Source organism: Netta rufina (genome assembly GCF_964035555.1).
Source record: "Netta rufina genome assembly, chromosome: 26".
NCBI classification, from domain to species: Eukaryota; Metazoa; Chordata; class Aves; order Anseriformes; family Anatidae; genus Netta; species Netta rufina.
Genome location: NC_140150.1, coordinates 5,047,414 through 5,066,088, shown reverse-complemented (window position 1 = coordinate 5,066,088; position 18,675 = coordinate 5,047,414). Strand labels below are relative to the sequence as shown.

Below are 18,675 nucleotides of genomic sequence, written 5' to 3'. Positions count from 1 at the left end.
GGGGGACAGGCGGTGGGGCCCTGCCCTGTGCCGAGGCTTTCAGAGCCTTGTGCGGAACAGGCGACGTCTTCTCCTTGCCACGCATCGCCCTGTGGGTGCAGAGCAAAGGGACAGCCCTCAGTTTTCCAGCCCTGCAAGGGAAATGGCCCAAAACTGCACATTTCACGGGGGTAGAACCAAATCTCTGCTCCTGTGTGGGGCTCAGAGCCAGGAGTGGGGGTGCACCAGGGGCTGCTGCAGTGCAAAACTGGGCACCTCAGCACCCGCTGATGCAGACAGAGGGGTGAAAGGGCTGCTGGCCGGTGTGCTGCAGGCCCAAAATTGGGATGGGAGAGTGGAGGAGGTGAGATCTGTTGGAGCAGAGCAGATCCAGGAGCCCCGTGGTGGAGGGATGCTGCAGGCACTGCTGGAGCCAGGGACGCAGCAGAGCCCAAGGGGCGAAATATCCACTGGGGTGGTGACCACGATGGGGCTGGGGAGAAAAAACAGCGCCGTGAGCTGCCTGCACCCCCTGCCCTCCTCTCTCTCCCCTCCGCAGACGTCGATGAGTGTGAGCGGGAGGACAACGCGGGCTGCGTCCACGAGTGCGTCAACATCCCCGGGAACTACCGCTGCACCTGCTACGACGGCTTCCGCCTGGCACACGACGGCCACAACTGCCTAGGTGAGGGTCGGGGGGAGCACACGCGGCCGTCACGGCTCGGGGCCAGCTCACTGCCCTTTGGTGCTAGAGGATTTATTGTACCGAGGCTTTGCTGCTGGTTAAATCGACCTCAGCACCTTTGCTTTTGGTGGGGAGCTGCGGCAATGCCAGCCTGCAAACTGCCGTGGTGTGGCTCAGGGCGCAGCAGATTTTAGAGGGTGCAAGCACGCAGAGCTCCTAGCAGATGCTTTTTGTATTCAAAACAGGACACAAGATTTTTCTTCCCCTTTCCTTGTGGGGGCACAGGACCCCCGTGCACCCTGCCTGGCTCTGTGCTGCAAACCCTTTCCTTGCTCGCTGTGCTGCCCCGAGCACACTGCGTCGCCTCGTGCCCGACAAGCAGCAGCCAAGGGTTTTCTGCCTTCCCCCGCACATCACTGCTGAAAGGCAGACGCCCCTTCCCTGCCTGCCCACGTGCTGAAAGCTGATAACCTCCCAGTTAACGTCTCAGACTTGTTATTTAGGAGAGCTGCTGACAAGGGAGGTGGCTGACCCCAGGCGCGGATGTGTCCCGTGCCACGACAGCTCTGCGGGGACAGGGACAGGATCGGTCCCCATTGCACGGTGGTGGTGCTGCGAGAGGATGCCCCGTGCTGGGGCAAAGTCTTGCTGCATGGGAGCTATCCATCTGCTGGGGTAGAGCGGGCTTGGAGGCTCCTCACCGCCGCTGGATGTGAGGATGAGGCAGGACCAGCCTGCGGGGCTCACCCGGGCGCAGCCGCCCGCTGGGCTCGTGCTTGAGGTCAGCCCCGCACCTGCCAAAATAGATGAGTTCATAGCGAATACGGTGGGGATGGGAACCAGGGAAGGGACCGGGTAAATAATCCCGGGGCCAAGACAAACCCGGCATCTGCCTCCGGAGAGGCCGCGCATCCTTCCCACCGCCCCAAACTCCATCCGGCCGCGGCCGAGCCGAGCCCGCGGCACAGCCCCAGGGCGGCCGCGCTGCCCGCGCCCGGCACCGCTTCCTCCCGCAGCACCCACGGGGGCCCGGAGCCACCCGCCTCCCCCCCCGGCATCCGCAGCGTGAGCGGCTCCGTGCTATTTTCTAATTAGCGTCTGCGCTGGGGTCATTAATGAGCTCATCACTTGGAGGGAGGAGAAGGAGCAGGGGGGGGGGGGGAAGGGATTATGGCCACATACGCTTTGCATTAGCTGCCATCACCGGGAACTTTGCAGCCTCCTCGGTGAAGAGGGAGATTTACACAGCTGGAAGGAGGCGCAGGCGGGCGGCCCTGCCTTCCCCTCTCCGGGGAGGATGAGCCCAAGGAGAAGAAAGGGAAGCCGGGCTCGGCGAGCCGCAGACGTCATGTGTTTACAGAGCGGGGCGGGAGGGGAGCCGCTGGGCTCGGCGGCCCCCGGGGCGAGGGGGGGACACGGGGGCAGCCCCAGCTCCCTGCTTCAGCCCTTCCACGGTTCCTCCCAGGGAGGTTTAGGGGTGGCACAAATGTACCCCTCGCAGCCCATTTTGCAGACGAGGATGTCGATTCCCTCTTTTTCCCTAGGGTATGTGGGGGTTTGCTCTTTACTTGCTCTGGGTGGGAAGCAGGGATGAGCCCCAGGGGGGTTTTCCCACCCTCCTTTCCTACCCCCACACCGTGGCCGTGCATTTCCCAGCATCTGAAAGCCCCCATTTAGCCAGAAGACAGAAGCAAAGCGAGGTGAGAGTCCTGCCCAGCTTCTCTCACCCTGGGAGCAGCAGTGGAGCAGGACACAGGAGCCCTGGTTCTCTGCTCCCGTGCCCTGCACACAAAATAACCTGCAGCCACTGAGAGCTCCCCCAGGACACCAGCCCTGCTCCGTGTAACAGGTCCCTGCCGAGCACCCGTGGGCGAGCAGGGTTGGGGAGCTGGGCTGGGGCACGCTGGAGCCATCGAGCATCCCCTCCTCGGGCGACCTTTTGAACTAGGACAGGAATTCCAGCCCTCGTCCTGCCACGGGGCTTCTGGCTTCTGCCCGCCTCGGTTGCGTTTAATAAAATCGGTATTAGGGCGGCGGAGTCTCGTTTCAGCCATCGGTTTTGAACAGCTGCCTCCTCATTTTTGTGCTGAGCTTTAAGGAGAAGTCACAAGACGTTAAGCCCTTGTTATAAGCGGGGGATTTGAGGGGAGTTACTGGCATCTGCAGGACAGAGCTTGGCTGGGACGAGCCTTGGAGGAAGCTGTGAGCCTCCAGCCGCCAAGTAGGGTGTCCCTTTTTGTCTGGCTGCAGCCACCCAGCCTGTGCCACCGCTTGGTGACAGCTCCCAGCCGGGGCTCCGTCCTGCTCTGAGCATCCCCAGGCTGCGGCACCCTTGGGGCTCGCACAGTGCGATGCCCCTGTGCTGCCCAGACATGCATTTATCCATGTTTCTGCCCAAAAGCAAAGGGTTTTGGTGCATGCCATGTCATAGGGCTGTGCCGTGTAGGGTTTAAGAAGCGGCTGTCCCCGAGCTGCTCTCCCAGCTTTTCCAGCATCCGCTGCTGGCAGGGCTCAGCTTTCGCCTGAGCTTTTGGCTCTGAAATGCCCGAGTTCAGGGGAGGTTTTCTTTGGGACAGGGCCCCTCGGTCCCCATCCCGTGGCCGTCACCCCTCGGGGACAGGAGCAATGCGGGGTTGCGGCACCGCTCCTGCGGCATTCGGACAGGCGGGCAGAAGTTTTCATCTCCGCCGTCTCCTCCCTGAGCCCGGCTGCTGTAGGGGATTTGAGTCTCCTTAAAAGCAATTATCCCCACTCCGGGCTAAGGTTTCCCTGTTCCCCATAATGAAGTCCAGGCGCTTCCCCGCCGGCAGCGGGGTCGGAGGGGCTGGCAGCGGGGGCGGCTGCGTTGCGGCTGAGCATCCTGGGCACAGCCTGCCCGGGGATGGAGGGCAAGGAAAACCCCCTCCTCTGCGGTTTGGTGTTCCCATCTGTAAAACGGGGCCACCCCCTAGTTTTTTTTTATTTTGCCCATCGGCCGGAGAAGCTGTGTGGCCTCCGAGATCCGCGCCTTGATGTGCTTTGGCTTCATCCCCTGCAGCGCCAAAGCGTCCCCCTTTCTTCTAGCTGGGGGATCAGGGATGTACAAAGCAGAAACAATTTTTGCTGCGCAGCAAATCGCCCTCGCTTCCCCCCGGCCGCTCGGGGAGCCACGCTCACCACCCCCCCCCCCCACTGCCTTCCCTTTGCAGACCTGGACGAGTGCTCCGAGGGCAACGGCGGCTGCCAGCAGACCTGCGTCAACATGATGGGCAGCTACGAGTGCTTCTGCCGGGAGGGCTTCTTCCTCAGCGACAACCAGCACACCTGCATCCAGCGCCCCGAAGGTCAGTGCTCGGCGTCCCCCCGGCACCCTCCTTGCCCACCTTTGCGCTCCCCTAAGGAAGGACCCCATGGGGAAACCCTCGCTGTATTGCTCGGGTCAGGTCCCGAGGACTGGTGTTGTTGTTTGCCCCGGTGGTGGCCATCTGGGGGCTGCAGGAGACCCCCGAAGGAGTCGGTGGGCTCCTGCCATCACCCCCCTATGAAGCACGGGTTTGGGGCCCCCCCGCCTCGGTGCGGGGAGTGTTGTAAATCCAAAAGCAAATTTGGCGTGAGCGTGCTGGGAGAGGAGGCTGCAGGGCTCATAAACATCTCCAGAGCGAAACCCTTGCAGGCCCCTTAACGAAGCACAATGACACCAAACGGAGGATGTAAATTCGTACTCGGAGCGTTTTATTAAACAAAAGGTACCCGGAGATCCTCGCGCTGCCCTGCAGGACCCGTCCTCTCCTGCCAGGTCTTGCGCAGCGCCGATCCCTTCGCCTCGATATCAGCTCTAAATTGCTGCCGTCTGGAGCAATCTCTTAGCCAAAATACGAGGAAATGAGAGATTTTTTTATTTGTTTTTGCATCTCTGCTGATTTTTATCTCTGCCGCTTGGCGAAGCAGCTGGCTGTTTTTTGCTTTCCTCCTTCCTAGCTGTGCTGGTCCCTCGAGCTCCCCAGGGAATCTCGCCCTGGCTGGGACGTCTCAGCAGCATCTCCGTGTCCCCATCCCCGTGTGTGTGCCCAGGAGGGACGAGCCACTTGTCCCTTCCCTGCCATCACACAGGGACGCCGTGGGTGGCCCCGGTGGAGGCAGGTGCTGGCTTTTGAGTGGTTTTTCGAGCTGAGCATCTGTAGAGCATTGCTGGCCCGGGGAGGTTTGTGTCAGTTCTGCGCCCCGAGGTTGGTTTCATCGCTGCTGCTGGCGTGATCCCCATGCCCAGGTTCAGGAGAGGCTTCTCAGGAGAAGGAGGGGAGAGGACTGGGGCTGATCCCTGGGTTGTGAGCCTGGAAAACGCGGAGAACTGGGGACAGTTGTCTATTCCTTCTGACTTTTCTCCTGCCTCAGGCACTGCCTTTCCCTCTGCTCTTCTGCGGTCTCTCCTGCCCCGTTCTCCCTGCTGCTTTCCTCTCTCCCCCCTCGCTGTGAGCAGATGCAGGGGGGTTGAAATGCTGCGGGGTTGGGAGCCCCCAGCAGCACCGTGCCCCCCTCCCGTACTGTGGGGCCCCAGGAATTGCCTCCCCACAGCAGGGAGCTGCTGGCACAGGCAGACGTGAGGTTTTGGTGAGGCTTGCAAGGAAATCTTCCCTTTGTGGCAAAAAAAAAACACCAACAGGTGCCTTAGGCCCTGCCACGCTCACCCCAGCGATGCTGCTGGGTGCAGAGGAATGGGAAAGAAAATATTCCTGACTTTCAGTGTTCCCTGCCCCAAAGCAAAAACCTCCTGGGCAGCACGAGCCCAGCCTGCCCTCCCTCCCCGTGGGGCAACCTGCACCGCTCGGGAGGGCGAAGCAAAGCCAACAAAAGTAGAAAGGCAGAAGCAAGGTCCTTGTGGTGCAGATGGTGATGTGGCAGGGAGAGGAAGGATTAAAGGGTGTGTGAAGCTCAGAGGCAGCCCTGGTGTGAGCCCTGAGCTCCCCCCTGAAAGCTTCCTTGCTCAGGGAAGCAAGGCCGTGACACTGCCTGCGTGCAGGTGCACCCCGGGGTGCTAATTCCCTTCCAGATTGGAGCCCCCCTCCCTCCCTTTGGTGTGCACCTATGGGTGCTGCTTGTCCCCAGGCCTGGGATGGGTGGGCTGGGCCCCAGAAATGCTCACCGGGTGGTCGTGAACCAGCTGTGAGCCCACCAGGGTGACCCCAAACACTGTGCCTTGGGCTCGGGCTTATCCTGCCCCTCGCCGAGGTCCTCCCTCATTTCACCCAAAAGTTTTTCCCCTCATTTCACCCCCTGCACTCCCCTGTCCCACCCCAGGTGTCTTTCTCCCACTGGGGACCGGTGCCGGCAACCTTCTGGAGCTTTCCTTTGCTTCCTTCTCTCTTTTTAGAAGGAATGAACTGCATGAACAAGAACCACGGCTGCGCCCACATCTGCCGGGAGACCCCCAAGGGGGGCATCGCCTGCGAGTGCCGCCCGGGCTTTGAGCTCACCAAGAACCAGCGCGACTGCAAACGTAAGGAGCACCCCCGGGGCTGGGCACGGGGCATCCACAGCCCCCCGGTCCTGCTCTGTGCCTCGTCCCAATGTCACAGCCCCCCGCTAGCAGCCCGTTTCTCGAGCCTGAAAGGGCACGACGGGGGGATCCCGGAGGTGCAGCGTGCCCCGTTGCTCTCCCACCAGCTTTGCTTTCCCCCAGGGAAGGTGAGCAGGGGGGGTGATTGGCACGGGAGGAGCGCAGGAATCCTCCCCGCGGGGCACGCGGTGCTCTCAGCCCGTCTGATCTCCTGCCAGCACCTCGCTGCCACTGCCAGGCTTGTCAGATGTCTATTTCTGTGTTGAGGCAATTGTTTTTATTTTGCTTCTCGCTGGCTGTCTGCAGCAAGCCTGTAAAACTGCTGATGAAACGGAGGGTTAATCCCACGAGCCTTTTTTCCCTCCGAGCTAGAGGCAAAGGACGCCTCGCCTCCCCGAGAGGGCTGGCAGGGGTTCCCGGGAGCACCTGAGTCATTCCGCAGCCCGCTGCAGTCTCGCCCTTCCCCTGCGTCACCGATCTCGTGCACCCTGGGGACCAGCCCTCCGGTCCCTTTCCACCAGGCCCACCGGTGGAAAAATCTGCCAAAAATAAATAAATAAACAAATCAGGGCTTGCATCTTGCAAGATCCCGCAGGGAAAGCTGTGAAGGGCTTTAGAAATTATCCAAGAGGGAGAGACCTGTCCTAGGACTTGGCTGAGGTTTTCCATGCCACCTTTATGCTGCCCCTTGGTGCGTGCCCAGCCTGGGGGGGTGATGTCGGGGATGAGAGGGGCTGCGTCCCCTGGTGACCGCTGCTCTTTGCCTCCGGCAGTGACCTGCAACTACGGGAACGGCGGCTGCCAGCACACCTGCGACGACACCGACCAGGGCCCCAAATGTGGCTGCCACGTCAAGTTCCTGCTGCACTCCGACGGCGTGACCTGCATCGGTAGGTGCCAGCGTTGCCTGCTGCACCGCGGGGCTCGCGCTCACCCCACGCATTTCGGTCTTGGCTGGATGAAGGATTTCTTCGTGGTTTTGGGCTGAGGTGCTTCTTTTTGGCTTGGAGTTAAAGGGGTGAGGTCAGAGCTGCTCGGTGATGCCGCGTGCACCCACAAGGCGCAGCGATGCGTCGCCACGCTGCCGCGGGGAGAGAAAGTGGCTTCAGGGAGGCTTGAGGGGACACGTGGGGACAGGCTGGTGTGCCAGAGTCCCCGCCTGCCTTCATGCCCCTGCGGGAAGAGGGGTGGCATTGTCACTGTCACCCGGGTGCCACTACTTGCCCTAGTGCTCGCTGCCGGGGAGGCACATGGAGGGGACAGATTTGGATGCGGCGTGATCGGTTCCAACTTGGCACTGCGGGGTCTCAGCTCAGGAACAATTGTCTTTCAAAAAAAAACAACACAAAAACACCAACCCGACAACCCAACCACCCCAAAATTGTCCTTTTCCTGTGTGTGTTTTCAAATTGTAAAACATCAAACAGAGATAGAAGCTTTACTGGTTTCATATGCTCGCGCTGCTTAACAGCTGATTCGATTTAAAAAAATGTTACGTTTGGGGAGTGATTAAGTCTGCAAATTGCTCTAGACATTTTAGTTCTTGCAAAATAAAAATTAAAAAAAAAAAAAAAAGAAAAAGGAGTTGAAAGCAACTGAAAGCAGCAGTGAGGTTTTGGCTGCTCCCGTCCCTGCTGTGCCTGCACTGGGGACTCTTTGCGCTCCCCGGAGCCAGCCCCTCAGAGTGCCACCACATTCGTGTCACTGCTGTCACCCTGTCACTTCATGTCACTGCTGTCCCCCTGCCTGCTTCGTGGTTAATCCCAGCCCGTCCTGGCTGCTTGCAGGTGCCCCTCCTGCCCCAGAGCAGCAGGGAGCTGAGCGATGTTGGCTCCTGTGAATGCGTCTTTGCCCTTCCTGCTGCATCCCGTCCCACCTTGGCACCCAGCAGGGACCTCCCCAGGAGCCCGTGGGGACATTGCTGTGCTCAGGGAGGTGACAGCTCTTCCAGTGCAGCTCTCCTTGAGTGATATTTGCAGCTCGGGGTGCCTCTGCTCTTGTATCTGCCCTGTGTGGGGCTCCCTGTGCGTGTGTGCGTGTGTTGGCTGTGGCGATGCGGGGACTCGGGGCACCAAAATGATGCTACCGGGTGAGAGCAGCTGGTGATTTGGGGGTTGCTCAAAAGGGATCTGGTTTCTGGAGGGCCTCAGAGCCCCAGGTACAGGTGTATGAGTGGGATTTCTGTGTTACATAAAATCACTCATCCTTCCTGCGAGCCTTGGCCAAAATCTCCCCTTCCATCCCCAATCTGAGCCCCGGGGAGACCTCTCCCACCTCTTCCAGTGCATACCCACAAGCTCTCCTCCCACCCAACCTTCCCAGGGGGAAATTAAGCATCGTGACTGAGGCTTTTGAGAGCAGCATCAGCTCAAAATCCCCCGGCTGCTTCTGATCCCGTCCCCGCAGCGCCGGGTGCTGCTGCCCCATCTCCCTGCACCATGGGACAGCCCCATTCTGCTCCGTGTCCACCCCGGGGGGGTCCTGGACCCCAACCCCAGCAGGACCAGGGCAGGATTGTGCCCTGGGGAAGCCCAGACGACAGATTTACAGCCGAGACAGGGGCTGAGGTACCTGCTCGGATATTTATAACCACCCGGCTTTGTTTTATGGCTGGGGCTCGGCAAACAGCCTGCCCCGCTCTCCCAGCGCCCCGGTGCTCCCAGCGCTGCCCCCTCCCCTCTTCTCCTTCTCCATTTCCTCCGAAATATTTCATCGTTTCAAGGGGAATAAAGTTTCCAGCGAGGGGAACGCAAACTCTCTCCCCGGGCTGCGGGCTTTGAAATCGAACGCGGTGCGTTTGATGGGCTGCTGGGGCAGGCCCCCGGCCCAGGTTCCCTTCAGATCACACCACGCGGCAGGAAGCACGAGCAGCCCCTCTGAGTGGCAGTTTCATTAGGCCACGGCCGGTGTTTTTCATTTTTCCGCTTTTTATTGCTGCTTTTAAAAACGCGGATAATGAATAACATGCCTCTGAGCGAACCGGGGCCAGCCCTAATGGCTCCCAACATGTCTGCAGCATCGAGGGGGATGGGGAGCGGGGAGGGGAGGCCACTGACCTTGGATATTTATGTTTGTGCTCTAAAAGCAGCCTTAAAAGAAGAAGAAGAGGGAAAAAAAAAAAAAAAAAAGCGCAACAAATCGCCCTCCCAGCTAAAGCACCGTGCAGCATCGGGTCAGGGCAGCCCCGCTGGGTACGGCGCCCTCGGGGAGATGCGAACCCGGCCGTTGTGGTTTTGTGGCTGTGGATTTTTTGCTTTCTGGGAGGATTTGTAAGGCGAGGCTGATGCTCGCGGCGCAGCTCCCCTCCCGCTGCCAGTTGTGGCGCAGAGGGCTGAGGCGGGGTGCTGAGCACCAGCAGCGGGATGAGCCCGGAGCGGGAGATGTGGATGGGCAGGAAATGTGATTAGATGGAGAAGGAAACCGAATCCGGCTCGAGTTTTATGGCAGATTTCCTGAGCCGTGCTTGGCGGCAGTGTGCACGATGCTCCCGTGCTTTGCAGAGCGGGGACAGTGCCGGGACGGTGCCGAGGAGCGGGGACAGCGCTGGTGGCGGTGCCGGATCGGGGCTGGGAAGAGCAGAGCAAAGAGGCCTTGGGGTGGATGGGAAGGCTCTGGGCAGGGGAAAAAAGAGCTTGGGGACACGAGGCGGGTGGCCGTGGTGTCACCGTGTGTGCTGCTCTGGGCAAGCTGGCCTCAACAGGAGAATGAGGTCTGGTCCCTTCTTGGCACTGCAGAGCCGCGGGAGCTTTGTGGCCTCGCTGATGGGTCCCCTGCCCTTGGCTTGAGCCCCCTGGCACAGCGTGGGCACAGGGCGAGCTGGATTTCCTCCTCCTCTCTTTTCCCTTTTCTCCTCCCTCCCCTCTGCGTGGACCCGGCGTTGCTTCTCATCGAGCAGGGACGCGGTCGGCTCCGCTCCGTCCCGTGGGTGCAGGACTCCAGCCCTGCGTGGGGACAAACCCAGGTGCTGGGGTGCCTCGTCCCCTCCCCACACTGACCAGGATGAGGAGGGACAACTCCCAGCTCAGTGCCACGGCTCCCAAAACCACTCCCCAGACATCCCCTTGAGAGCTCCCAGCACCCAGGTCCACCAGCGCAGGGGGACACCGAGCACCCCAAGCACCCCAATTTGGGCTCCCGTCACCTCAGCCAGCTTTGCTGCTAAATCCGAGGGTCCCAGCGCACCCAGTGAGCTGGGGTCGTTCCTTGCCTGTCTGCCCCCTCCCTGCGTTTGCAGCCACGCGGGCGAGCACTAATTTTGCTCTCTTGGGAGCGAGGAACCATTCCCTGGGACTAACGGGCTCCGCACTAATGCTCCTCGTAACCTGCTTTGTCCCGTGCCTGCCGCGGTGCTCGAGCCCACGGCCAGCCCGAAGCAGAGCGCGAAACCAGCGGGGGCTTGGAGAGGCTGGGGGTGACTTTGGATAGGGTGATGGAAGAGTTGGATAGCGTGAAACCTGGATTTTGGTCCTTCTGGGAGGTGGGGGAGAAAAAATAATAATAATTTAAAAAAAGGGCCCATTTCCCCCAGGCTCAGAGGCAGCAGAGTAGCAGTAATTGATGTGTGACACCAAACGAGCTCCTTGCTGGACACTGTTTCTAAATCACTTTTTTATAATGTCAAACAGGGGAGAGACACTTCCAGCAACACGTTATCCTTGAGACGTTTTCTAATGGTAAATATTTTTGTTCTCTCTATCTCCGCGAGGGGATCTAACCGCAGGGGTGCTCTCACCTCCAGGCCGTAACTCGGGGGGCTGAGCGGGCGGACTAACTGCATGCCTCGCTTCGCACGGCCTCCAGCCCCACTAACCATCCCCTGCTGCTGCTTTCCAACCTGGCCTCGGGCTGCAAACAGCCTCTGCTTTTGGGGAGAGAGAGAGCAAAACCCCTTCCCTGGCTGTGCTTGCATGACGCGGGGCGCTCACCTTGCCCGGGCATGGGGTGATGGTTTTCTTCCCGGTGATGTTTGTGGTGTTTGTCCCCAAACCCCGGCCAAGGCACCTGGTGAGAAGTGACCAGTGGCGTCCCTGGGGCTGTGTGAGGGGGGAGATGCTGTGCCCATCTCTGCAGCCGTAGCAAAGGTGGGAGCAGTTGCCACCTGTGCCTTGGGGCAGTTAAAAAAGGCATTTGCAGGAGCCGTGCTGCAAGCCTGGCGTGCCCGACACAGGGCAGGGCTTGCTCCCTCGATGCTTTCTGCTGGGGAGCCCTCAAGCAGCACCCCGCAGTGACACCGCTCCCTCCGTGTGCCCAGGAGCCCCCACACCATCACCACAGGTCCCCAGGAGCCACCCCAGCTCCGGGTGACACCGCACTGCTCCTCGGGCTCTCCCAAAGTTACCCCTTCCTGGAGCTCCCCCTGCTCACTGACCGATGCAGGCACAGGTGGGGACATTTGGGGACCTGGCGTGTCCCAGCGTGGCTGCTCGCCATGCTGACAAATTGCTCGGAGGCTCTCTCACAGCGAGCTTTGCTCAGGCTTGTCACCGTGGCTGCTTCCCTGGGGGTTTCCTCGCAATCGCTGTGGCACCAGCGAGGTTCAAGCCCTGCCCCGAGGCCAGGGGACGCCTCTGCTCTGCCAGCCAGGACATGGGGCGTGCTGAGGGCTCAGAACCTCGCCTGCAGCCCGGAGGCTTGATCGGGGACGTGCTGGGAGCACAAAACCTCCCAACTCGGGATGTGCTGGGTGCACGCAGCCTCCCGGTGCGCTCAGGTGTGCAGCTCCCCGATTTCTGCTTCGGGGGGCTCTGCAGAGCCTTCCCCCAGGCTTCTTCCCTTTGGGGGGGGGACCTTCAGCTCGGGGCTGTCCCTGTGCTGAGCAGAGCTGCTCCTAATCACCCCGATTGCCCCACAGTTATCTCAGAAAGCTCATGGGGCTGACGTTTCCCTGTGGGTGGAGGCGAAGCCGGAGCGCGTGTGGGCAGGGAGGGCGCGCTTGGACCCGGTGTGGATCGGGGCGATGCAAGGGCATGGTCGTGGCACAGCGAGGCTGGGATGGAGCGAGTGTGTGTGTGTGTGTGTGTGTGTGTGTGTGGGAGCGTTTGTGTGCGCACAAGCTGCTTTGTCTTCTCCCTCCCCGAGCGACGGGGGCCCTCGCCAAAGCCCTGTGTGGTTCGGTGACTCACGCTGGCTCGCGCCAGGCTCGCAGCAGCCCCCGGGCTGCCAGCACCACCAAACAATGCTCCTCTCCCAGGGCCGGCTCCCGAACAGCCCCACAGCACCCGGCCCCAACCCTTCTCTGCCTCTCAGGTACCCCAGGAGCCCGTGGTCTGCTCGCAAAAGCTTTTTTTGCAAGCCCTGGGATGTGCTTCCCCCTTTGCTGTGGTGTCCCAGCTGGGGTTGCTCAGCTCCCCTCGTGCACCGGCCTCATCCTGCACGGGGTACTGGGGAGGGCTCGCTGCAAAGCCCAGCCAAAAGTCCCAAAGGGGCTGGGAGGTGAGAAGGGAGCCGTGCTCCTCGATCACCCCAAAAGCAGCATTTGCTCTGAGCATGTTGTCGGATCTCTGCAGCGACCCTGCTAATCCAACCCTCCCGGGGCTCCCTGTGCGTGAGCCACTGGGACAAAGGCCGAGTTCAATTTTTAATCGAGCCCCCATGAAGTTTCCCTTCCCCTCGGCGTAACGCCGCCGGCCCCGTCGTGGCCAGGCTGCGTGCGCCGTGAGGACCTGGCTGCGGGACCCGTATCTGCACAAATCCCTCCCTGGCCGTTTTGTAATCGCGCTGGCCATTCATTTCGCGAGCTGGTCCCTTTGTTCTCTTATTATGGGACATCATAAAAATAGCAGCGGCAAGACGAGCACAGAACGATCCCAGCTCCGTCGCCCTGCAGCGAGGGGCTGCGTGGCTCAGCCGTTTGTGCCCCACGCGGCTCTCGCAAGGAGCGGCAGGACCTGGGGTTTTGCTCTTTCCAAGGAATTTCTTCAAGGCATTTTCATGTCGGGTTCCTTGAAGCCCGAGCGCCTCATTTATCCGAGCGACCAGCCCTCTGAAAGGAATACTTTATTACCCTTTGTGAACAACTTAATGCACTCCGAGCCATTGTTCTGGTGGTTAGGAGCAAAATTGAAGATTGATCTCACAGGGAAGCTGTCAAGCTGAAAATGCCTCATTTAAATTAGTGTCCCTTCTAGTTTTACCAGCAACAGCTGACTTTGATAATACTGAAATAATTAGCTTTTTTTTTTTTTTTTTCTAAACCGGATTTTTTTTCCACTGATGCTGCCTGCGTGTGTGTGTGTGTTCTAATTTTACAAAACCTCGCCCGAATTAGCCTGCGACGTTGGACCGGCCAGGGCACCCAGCTGGGCCGAGCCTGCCAGTGGGTGACACTTGGGGACAGGGGACACGAACGTGGGATGTACAAATGTTGGGAGTGGATTTTGTGGGAATTGGAGCTCGGAGCGAGCCGTGGGGCTTTAGTGAGGGTGGGAGCAATGGCTGAGTGCTCTGGGGGTGCTGGGGTGCATCTGGTGTCGGACCGGGACCGTGCACGCCCTCTGAGTGTGTTTTGCACGCCTGAATTGTGACAGCCCTGGGTGTTTGGGGGTGAAAAGCTTGGAACTGTGCCTGGGTGTTTGGGGTGAAAAGCTTGGAACTGTGCCTGGGCGTTTTGGGGGTGAACATCTTAGAAACCGTCCCTGGGTGTCCCCATGAGCGGTGCTGGGTTCTCCAGCCACAACCTGCAGATCTGTCGCCTGCTTGCACCATGAGGGTTGCTTTGAGTCTCCCAAGGAGTCCAAAAGCTTTTTTCTCTTTATTTTTCACAGTGTTTCTGGCCGAGCCTCCTGCTGGTCGGGCTTACACCATGCTGCCCCTTCACCAAGCCCCATCCCCAGCTCCTGCCTGGTGGCAGAAAAGCCCCAAAGCCTCACCCTGCTGGGGCGTAACTGGGAGATGCAATTCCTCCACCTCGGGGCGGCCAACATTTGATCTCACCTGATCCTTTTCTTGGGGGACACAGGACCATTTGCCAGCTGGGAGCTGAGCAAGGCAGGATTAATCCTGCAGAGCTGCTTCTCCCTCTGCCTCCGTGGAGCCGCTGTTCCCGTGTGCCCCAGCTGTGCCACCAGCCTCTGCCCACTTCTAAAGTGCTGATTGCTGGGAGGCAGGAGGCTTCTGCAGGGGCTAGGACAGACACCGAGAAATCTGGGTGCTTTTCCCTGCCTGCAGCCTGGGATGAGCCAAGGATCTCGCAGCCAAAACCCACGGAGAGCAGCAGCCAGGACTTATAAAGGCACCGAGTGCTGCCGAGGTGGAAAATGCAGCGGGTGTGCAGCCGAGCCCTGAGCTGAAATCGTGCCGTGCCTCAACCCCAAAGCACTCCCTTCGTGTGCTCAGGGGGGTTATTAACTGGGGGGCTCCTTGGCTGCGCTACGCCAAGAGCCCAGGGCTGATGCAGCTGAGCAGGGAGGGTCACAGCCTCTGCCTCTCCCCCGAGCAGCAGCAGCACATTTTGGGCAGCGTGAGCCTCACCCCCGGGTTTTTCTGTTTTTCTCTTTCTCCCTGCAGAAACGTGTGCTGTGAACAACGGAGGCTGCGACAGCAAGTGTCACGACGCTGCCACGGGCGTGCACTGCAGCTGCCCCATGGGCTTCATGCTCCAGCCCGACAGGAAGACGTGCAAAGGTAGGAAGGTGCTCTGCCCTTGGGAGCCTTCATCTGTGTCCTCGGAGCCCTTCAAAAAGGCTCGGGTTTGGCTTAGCTCCACGTTCCCCACGGTGTTTGCTTGAATCGTGCTTGCAGCCAGGGGTGGAGAAGGGGGAACACCCCTCTGCGGGGCTCCTGGGGTGCAGTGGGCACCCACGGGTGCTCTGCTCGAGGGAGGATCCGAGGAGCTGAGGCCAGGTTTGCAAAGCTTTTTGGGTGTCTGCTGAGATGGGAAAATCCCAAATTGTGATCTTTTTGTCTTTTTTAAGATGTGTCAAAATGCATCAGCGCCCTGTCCTGCAAACCTGGCACCATGCACACAAGGGGAGCTGCTCGCCCTCCCCACGGCCTGGCCAGGGCTCAGGATCCCCAGGGGACTCTCAGGGACCCAGCTCAGCCCCTTACCCCCCACCCTGTGTCCCCTGGGGCTCGCTGGGGACCCAGCACAGCCCTGAAGCCCCCCCTGCCCCAACCACACGGTGCCAGGGGCTCTCAGTCGAAGCCCCCATCTGGCTGCCCCGACCCTGGGGGTGCTTTAGGGACTGGCAGCCCCAGGGGCTGATGCAGAGGGTGGGGAAATCCCAGTGACCGTGGCTGCAGGGTGATGGCACCCCCTTGTTTTTGCTCCTTCGGAGCTGGCAATGGGACCCTCCTTGCTAGAGGTGCCGCGGTTGACCCCAACCCCCCTGGGAAGGGTAATTTGGGTCAAGTTAGAGGCAATTTGGGGTGTGCGGGTCCCGCTGCGGCTCTGTGGGGTGACTGCCGGGTCTGCTGGCCGAGTTCAAGCACCGGGTCCCGCGTGGGCGATGCTTTGGGGTGCTGCAAAACCCTTCACACTCCCACGGACGTCCCCGTCCCCGTGCGTCGGCCAGGGGAGAAGCCCCTCGCGTGCACCCGGGTGCAGGGGACGCGGTGACCCCGGGGCAGGACGGGGCAGTGCCTGCGTTTTGTCTCTCGGCAGCTCCAGGAACTTGACCCTGGTTGAAAGCAAAGCCCCGGCCCGCCGCGAGCTGTCTACCTGCTGACTGATTCCAGAAGCCCCCTGCCCCCTTGTTATTTTTTCAGCGCCCGCTGCCCCTCCGATTCGGCAGTTTCCAGGAAAGTGCAATAACCTGGAGCCATATCCCCTGCGTCTGGGGGTTTTATTACAATTGCGAGCTGTTTTACAGCCGGTTCCCCCGCGATAATAAAGGGAAAGCCTCGGCCCCAGAGAGGCAGAGCTGTCGCCCCAGCATTGGCAGCGGGGGGCCGGGGAGCCGGGGAAGACAGCCGCCTCTTCCTGCTCCCCTTCCATTTTACAGGGCATTTCCTAGCAGTAAATTTTGTGTTTAGGAGGGGAAAAAAAAAAAAAAAAGGGGGAAAAAATTGCATCTCCCGGCCAGCCTCTTTCCAGGTCCCCAGCGCTCCCTGCAGTTATGGCACGTCGTCGTTTTCAGCCTTGGTGATGGCAAGAAAAAAAATGGCCCAGCAAAGGGTGCCCAGCAAATCCCACAGGTCTCTGGCACCATCCTGCTGGGGTCAGAGCCCAGGGGCAGAGCCGGGAGGTTTGGGGAGGACCAAACGCCCCCGGGGGTGGCCACGGTCACCAGCCCGGGGTGCAAGGGGTGTCCCTGTCCTGTCCCCACCAGACATCGACGAGTGCCGGCTCAACAACGGGGGCTGCGACCACATCTGCAGGAACACGGTGGGCAGCTTCGAGTGCAGCTGCAAGAAGGGCTACAAGCTGCTCATCAACGAGAGGAACTGCCAAGGTGAGGGCGCTGGGGACCCGGGCACGCAGCCCTCGCCTCTCCCTGCCCTTCATCCCTGTCCCTCCCTCTGTGGTCCCGTCCCCAAGCAGGGGTCCTGCCCTGGGTGGGCACAGCTCAGCGCCCACCCTGCTTGGCTTCTTGAGAGCTTTGTGTTTTCTTGCATGAGTTTTTGCTGGGGATCTCACCACGGCGTCACCTAAACTCGCTGCTACAGCGCGTGTGCTCGCACACCAGTGATTTGCACCGCAGGGGCTGGGCTGTGCTCAAGGCCGTTGTGTTCCTGGGCCTGGTGATGGGAAGAATCACACAGTCATCAGGGGTGGAGGAGCCCCCCAGGGTCACCTGCTCCAAGCACCCCCCCCCCACTGTCCCCACTGAGCCGTGTCCCCCAGCACCAGCCCCAACCTCTCCTGGAGCCCCCCCAGGGACGGGGACTCCCCCACCTCCCTGGGCAACCCGTCCCAACGCCTGCCCGCTCTGTCTGAGCAGAAATGGCTCCTCACTGCCCACCTCAACCTCCCCTGGCACAGCTCCAGGCCGTTCCACAGGCTGAATCCTGCCTGCCCGTCCCATAGCCTGGGCTGCTCCCCGCTTGGGGCCATGCTCTGGATGCAGAGCGAGGCTTTGGGTGCCTTTGCCAGGCTTTCCTCCTTCCCCATCAGTCAGAGGGCAGGAGGGAGGGCTGTGTCTCCTGCTCAGCACGGCTTTCCCACCTTCCTCACCCCACCCCGACGTCCTGCAAAATCTCACCAAACCTTGCCGCTGCGTGCCAGGGCGCGGCACCACAGGTTGCGGGGCCGTTTTGGGGGGGCGCGGGGCTCCCCCCATGCCCCGAGCCGAGGGCAGTGCTCGAACGCAGCTGCTGCAAGCCAAAAGCTCGGGCTCTGGCCCCAGCAGGGGGGCGCAGGGCTTGCCGACGCTCCAGGGCTGAGACCTCTTTCATCTCCGTCCAGGTGCCGCGCGCTCTTGCAAGTTTGACGTGAGCGCGGCAATTAACTTAATGAAGCCAATGAAACGAGGATCAAACCCGCCGGGCTGGGCTCACCCGCGCAGCCGGGGCCGCCCAGCCCTCGAGAGGTGCCCCGCGGGGGTGCGGAGACAGCTCTGGCACCGTCCCGGGGCAGGACGTGCCCGTGCAACAGCCCTGCCCGCCGGGCAGCACCCAAGGGCCCCCGCAGCCGTGCCGAGGGCATGGTTTGGCACGTTTTGGGTGCGGAGGGGCTGCAGGAGTTTGGAGGGGGAAGGACATCAGTGTGGTGGGCTGCAGATGCTCTGGCAGCAGCTGGACCGTGCAGGGAGGGAGCTTGGAGGCAGGAAGGGTCCCAGAGCATCCCAGAGCAACCAGAGCATCCCAGCGCAGCCCCCCCGTTTGCTGCAGGAGGTGGGGGAGGACCGTGCCAGCCCTCAGCTCCCCACCTTGCCTTTTTCCCCCCTCCCCAGACATCGACGAGTGCTCGTTCGACCGCACCTGCGACCACCTCTGCATCAACACCCCCGGCAGCTTCCAGTGCCTCTGCAACAAGGGCTACACGCTGTACGGCCTCACCCACTGCGGAGGTAGGGCCGGGCGGGTGCTGGGTCCCCACCTCCCCGATGGGTTCAGGGTCCTGGGGGGGGAGCACTCGGGACACCCAGAAACGGGGCAGCCCCACGGCACGGTCACTGCGAGCCCCCTGGGGCTGTCCCCGAGGGCTGGTTTGGAGGGTCCCGGGGGGGCTGCCCCGTGTCCCCGCCGTGCACCCGGTGCCGGGGCCGGGTGGGGAGGGCGCGCGCAGCCAGGGGCTGGTGTCTGCGACTTCAAACGGGGCGACAGGAACAGCTTGCGACTTGTCTGCAGCGGCGGAGAGGGGAGAAATCCCCCGCGTTTTTGGCAGGGAGCTGGGACGGGGTTGGGAAGGGGAACATCAAAAGGGGCTGAGCTCGGTTTGAGCTCAGGCTGGCTCCCAAGGGCGGGGGCGTGCGGCGCCCCGGGACGCGGGGAGCAGATGGGATGCGCGGGGGGTGCCGGAGCAGGGTCGTGGCAGGGGAGGGGGTGACCCTCCTGAGACCCCCGGTGGCTGCTTGGGGTTGGAACTGAGCCTCAT

The 18,675-nt window shown here is 61.2% G+C and overlaps 1 protein-coding gene across 1 annotated transcript in view; it reads left to right on the top strand.

The window, feature by feature from the left end:
* SCUBE3 (signal peptide, CUB domain and EGF like domain containing 3) overlaps positions 1-18,675 on the top strand; it is a gene marked incomplete at both ends in the record, with an annotated part of 32,600 nt that overhangs the window by 8,819 nt on the left and 5,106 nt on the right. Inside the window, 8 exons of the mRNA XM_084301731.1 lie at positions 539-664; positions 3,853-3,987; positions 6,012-6,137; positions 6,971-7,087; positions 10,823-10,870; positions 14,703-14,819; positions 16,469-16,591; positions 18,032-18,148. Coding sequence (XP_084157857.1) covers positions 539-664; positions 3,853-3,987; positions 6,012-6,137; positions 6,971-7,087; positions 10,823-10,870; positions 14,703-14,819; positions 16,469-16,591; positions 18,032-18,148 — 909 coding nt within the window. The remainder of the gene's footprint in view (positions 1-538; positions 665-3,852; positions 3,988-6,011; positions 6,138-6,970; positions 7,088-10,822; positions 10,871-14,702; positions 14,820-16,468; positions 16,592-18,031; positions 18,149-18,675) is intronic.